This window comes from Apis dorsata, unplaced genomic scaffold (assembly GCF_000469605.1).
Source record: "Apis dorsata unplaced genomic scaffold, Apis dorsata 1.3 scaffold_348, whole genome shotgun sequence".
NCBI classification, from domain to species: Eukaryota; Metazoa; Arthropoda; class Insecta; order Hymenoptera; family Apidae; genus Apis; species Apis dorsata.
The window spans coordinates 237215-242462 of record NW_006263615.1 but is presented as its reverse complement, the minus strand read 5'-3'; the positions used below and the strand labels follow the sequence as shown (position 1 = coordinate 242462).

The 5248-nt window shown below is 27.6% G+C and overlaps 3 protein-coding genes across 3 annotated transcripts in view; 2 read left to right on the top strand and 1 right to left on the bottom strand.

Moving 5' to 3' along the window:
* Nucleotides 1-2487, top strand: part of LOC102676692 (DAZ-associated protein 2-like) — a 12800-nt gene extending 10313 nt beyond the window's left edge. Inside the window, exon 7 of the mRNA XM_031511800.1 lies at nucleotides 112-2487. Coding sequence (XP_031367660.1) covers nucleotide 112 — 1 coding nt within the window. The 3' untranslated portion in view covers nucleotides 113-2487. The remainder of the gene's footprint in view (nucleotides 1-111) is intronic.
* Nucleotides 2488-3042: 555 nt separating this feature from the next.
* Nucleotides 3043-4167, bottom strand: LOC102677215 (protein FAM136A-like). Its single transcript, XM_006618353.2, has 3 exons — nucleotides 3967-4167; nucleotides 3695-3835; nucleotides 3043-3627 (listed from the first exon to the last, which is right to left on the bottom strand). The coding sequence occupies exons 1-3, from the start codon at nucleotides 4048-4050 to the stop codon at nucleotides 3427-3429; spliced, it is 426 nt and encodes a 141-aa protein (XP_006618416.1). The 5' UTR covers nucleotides 4051-4167; the 3' UTR covers nucleotides 3043-3426.
* A 140-nt stretch (nucleotides 4168-4307) lies between these two features.
* LOC102676564 (ATP synthase subunit beta, mitochondrial) overlaps nucleotides 4308-5248 on the top strand; it is a 3517-nt gene continuing 2576 nt past the window's right edge. The window contains exon 1 of the mRNA XM_006618347.2: nucleotides 4308-4573. Coding sequence (XP_006618410.1) covers nucleotides 4468-4573 — 106 coding nt within the window. The 5' untranslated portion in view covers nucleotides 4308-4467. The remainder of the gene's footprint in view (nucleotides 4574-5248) is intronic.

Below are 5248 nucleotides of genomic sequence, written 5' to 3'. Positions count from 1 at the left end.
TTTTTTTTTTTTTTTTTTTTTTTTTTTTTTTTTTTTTTTTTTTTTTTTTTAAATAAAAGGAATATTGGACGCGAGCGAGAGTAGGGAACACGGTGTTGTTCTTCTTTTTAGAATTAACGAGTGAATACGTGCACCAGTGGATGCGAGTTGTCTCATTCGCCTACAGGGATCGATATTCAAAGTGTGTTCTAAGCCTTTTTTAAGCGCGACTTGGTTTTCTGCAAGACAGACCGAAGAACAAAGGGGCTACTCGTATTATTTTTGTTACTTTCTACATGACTATATATTTTTTTCGATATTTTTTTCCTTTGGAGTCTTTAATACTCCAACATTTAAAAAATCATCTTGAGTAGCCCTAACGTTTAGAAAAAGAAAAAGGAAAAAAAAAAAAATATGTACGTGATAGGAGCCCGAGGAATGCGTGAGAGTCATTCATAGTTATGAGGCTAATTGTTGCGCTTTGTACTTCGAATTTAGTAAACAACTAGTAGTAGAAAACTTTTATTATTCTTTTTTGATAAAAATTTTAGTGAAGGTAGTGAGTTGGTAAAAACCTTGAAAAGGTTTTAACATCGTTAGAATCAACATAATTTTGACGTGTTTTGCGGTTAAAAGTATAAGCGATAATATTTGAGGCTCGAGTGCCAAACGACAAAATTAAAATTATAAAATATATCGAAGATTCTCACGTATTCAACGACTTCGAAGATACTTACCTATTCTATCTAAAAGTACGCACTCTCTTCTTTAAAATCAATAGTCTTTCTTCCTAGTTGTTTGATGTTTCTTTTTTAAACACAGATTAGCTAGATCGGCTAACAAAGTTATTATTTAATTGAAAAAAGGCTTGTCCACGGCGTTCGAATTTCAATTTAAGCGGGTTAAACTGTGCTTTAATTGAAATAGTTGCCATATAGTGAAATTTATTAATAAATATCTTTTTCTGTCTCTTAAATAAAAATATCTATAATATTCAAAATGATCAGTGTGACATTTAAAAGAATACGTGAGTAAGAATACATCTCTAATTACAATAATATTCAAATTTTGGTTCAAATTCCATAGTAATTATGTGGAAACTAGATTCAATCAAAGCTCATGAAGGAAACAAATAGTTGACTCAATTTCAAAGTACAAATTGAATATCCATGTAAGTAGAGGGAAAATTCGTAACGACGGGGTCAAGCTTTATGTCAGCCATATTAGGCGAGTTGCGATGATGATAACGGTAAGCAACGCAGCGAATTCGTAATGCCTATAATTAATATTCAGTGCAAAATTATTAACAACTATACTTTTCTGAAAACGTAAAATCTATTTCAAAAAATAAAGAGACATACAAAAAATTTTGAAGATCATAAAAATTAGTTGCACAGCTACGAAAGCGACTGTTTTGCTCCGCGATCATAGGCATATAGTACAGTGAACCTGCTGATAGGATACTTGGAATGTTCCGTTCTGCAGGTGCACAATTAAACACGATATTAATTAAGCAATGAAGATCGAAGAAACTAATTTACAATCGGTGATAGCTTAGGATAGGACCAAGAATCGCAGTTCTATTTAGAAATTTTCGAATGGGTGTTCCGGCAAACTTGACCAGTACCCTTATATGTTTCGCATTGGGCTTTATCAAGATAGATGTTTAAAAATATCCATATTGTTAAAAAGTAATTTTTGCTCCTAATCAGAAGTTAAAATTAATTGACGATAAATCAAGTCATGATTTCTATTTTGCCCTTTGAATTATTATTTATATAAATCAAGTTTATTGCGTGAAAGTTGTAAATTTTACTTGAAAAAAATGTTATCCAATATTAAATTTTGTAGTTAAAACGCAGGAACTTCCTATAAAATTATTATTGTTCTTTGTATTTTGTGATATCTGATTACCTCAAAATCTAAAACAGAATATGTAGGTATTTGTCTTGTTTTGTACCATCTTCGAATTTAATTCAGTTTCTACGAAAAAAAAAAAAAAAAAAAGAAGAAAACATAATAATGCGCGATAATTGGAATTTAAATTTTTATAAGGCGAAACGCACTGGCCAAATTTGTTGCCACAGCGCCATAACTTACATTCACCTTGTACCTTCAATTCTTTTTCTACCAGATGTACCTACAGTTATTCACATGTGACAGCGTTTGATAAAAAAGCGCGTAATCTCAATCTTATTAAAAGAAAAAAAAATCTAGTCCGAAGAGTCTGACTGATTGGGATACAAAATGTTACATAGACTTTTTTTCTCAATCCGTGCGACGCCAGGTGCAAAATAATACCACAGCATTCACTTATACCTCAGAAATATCTGAGAAATTGACATTTTTCCAAAAACTCATGCCATTCCATTTGACGATATTGAGTCATAATCAACACATATATGAGTCGCATTTAGGAATTTGAGACGCGTATTGAAAAAAAAGGAAAAAAAAAAAAAAGAAAAAAAGAAAAAAATAAAACGCGAGAAGTTATTTCGTCACTTGAAATGTAATCACTCTCGTCGAATTGTTTCGAATTTGCATATCAGCAAAAGGCTGTTCACTGCAAAGGGCACTTCGCTCATACTTACATTGCGCAATAAGTGCACCGAGCCACCTCAATCTTATGCAGTTATGACAAGAATTGAACGTTACAATGATCCTTTCAGAAAGAGAAAACGAAAGAAAAAGATACTAAGCCTAATAGGGCTAGTTTTATAGAAACTTGTACACGTAAAGAAACAAGTGAATTACATGTTGTGTTAATATTTATATTTAAATTATTATTATTTAAACGATTTATTCGCAAATTTCTACAGTTTAGATCAAAATTTATGCAACATATTTTGAACGATTATTTTGTATCAAGCGAGAGTGGTGGAAAGGTTTTATATCATGAAAAAGTGTGCAATAAGCGTAATGTCTATTGTAACAATAAAGAAATGATATTAATTGCAACAGTGAATTTGTTATTATGTTAAACAAAATAGAAAGGATGGGAGGGAGAGGGAGAGAGAATGAAAGAGAATGAGAGAAAGAAAAATAAAAAGAGAAATAAAAATGTACCATTGCAATCAAGTGTATTAATTAATAAATACAATAATCATAAAATTATTGGTCTTTTTGTTCTTGTATACATTCTTTTTGTATACAAAATATTATTTACACAAACATTTAAATGCAATAAAAATGTACATGTTAAAATTGTTTTTGTACAATATTATCTGTATTTTAAAGGATTTATAATAAAATAACACAAAAAGTTAATATTTTATTATAAATCTCTTAATAATGTAAAATATGTTACACATGGTAAAAAACTACATAAAATGATTTTATGTATATTTAATATATATAAAATATTGGCAGTTTAGTATTGAATAATTTTACTGTCTCTAGATTGCAATTCATTAATTTTATTTATATTTATTATTTATTATTATATTACTATTGATATTTTTTTTCAGACAAAACGTTTTTCATTGTTTTTTCTAAATTAGGTAATATTTCACAATAATGATCTACACATTTTGTTACACACTTGTCAAATTGTTCACTGTATTTCTCCAAATCACGCTGTGATGGATTAGGTCCTGCTGCATCTTTTATTCTATCATTACAATCCATAACACACCTTTGTAATCGATTCTAAAAAATGATATTTATTAAATTTTATTAATTTTAGGATTATTAATTAAGAAAAAAAAAAGCATACTTGAACTCTTTCTAGTTCTTCTCTAGCATATTCTTGAGCTTGATCCAAAGAATTATTGCAATTTCTTACACAATTTTCAATTTTTTTTATACTATAAGTCTCATTATCACAACAACTTGCAGCACATCTATATGCATCACCCTAAAATTAAATATAATTTATAGTTTTTTATAGTTTATTAATTCCATTATTTTATTTAAAAATGAGATTTTTAATTATGAAAATACGCATGTTTCACAGTATAACCTGAAAATATTACAAGTTCAAAGCACCTTCATTTTTCTCATTGATTTATCAATCTCTTCTACTATTTTTCTAGTATATTCATCGACTCGTTTTTGTTGTTCTTCAACCATTTTGTATTTATTTTTCTAATAACTTATTTATATTAAAATATACTAAATTTAATGTACCCGGTTTCTCATAAATCCAATATATATACAGTATTCATGCTATACGATACAACTCGTGCACAAACAGTTACATAGAAAACAAGTCAAATTGCTAATCGTGTATATATGCAATTATATAATAACAAATCAAGTATTCATTAAACGAATATTTTCCTCCAATCATATTGTATTTTAAAAAAGAGAGAAAGTATTTCTCTTTAAGAATGCGGCATAAAGAAGGGCACAACGATTTGATAATAAAGCTGCGCTAGATATATGCGCAATGATAGAATTTTGTGTATGCGCATACGCTGCTAGTACAGTACTATCCATACGAATTAAAGACCATTCCGGTCACTCTTCTTCACTTGGCCGGTTAAGATGTTGAATGTTGTATCGAAAGCTGCCGCTGGCGCCTTAAGGGCCGTCAAACCTTCTATCCTTCAAAATGAAATTACCAAAATTTCGGGAGCATTATCAGTAAATAGTAAGTATAGAAAATATTTTTTGAGTTTCATTGTTTTTCGTAACACTGTGCTTTGTGAGATTATATTCTATATAGACAATATTCAATATTTAGTTATGTTATTACTTAATATAGTTTATTATTCTTTTTTATATTTCTATAAAATGTAGTTTTTGTTTATTTAATTGACATCTAAATATTAAGAAGAAGATATTCAATTGATTATATAATCCATATTATTTGATTACCACAGTGGTAATTCTACTGTACCAATATGGCGGCATTAAGGTCATCGATTCATTTTTGAATGCATTGAAATAATTTGTCAACATTATTATTAATTATTTACCTGTTTCAATTATAATTGAAATTTTATTTAATTTCTATTTTATATTTTATATTATAAAAAATTTATTATTTTTTTTATCGTAAGTCATATTTTATAGGAATATCTTCATCTTTTAAGTCTTTTATAGATTTACATTACTTTTAACAATATTATTATGTAATTTAGATTTTATATATTGATTTAATAAAAAATATGAAATTTTTAATTTTTTAATGAAATCCACATATTATGTAACTTATCTTTCATAAGTATTATCTAATATATATGTATATTTATTAAATATAATTATAATACTATAATACTTATATTTAATAAATATTTATTAACAATTATTTTATTTATAATTT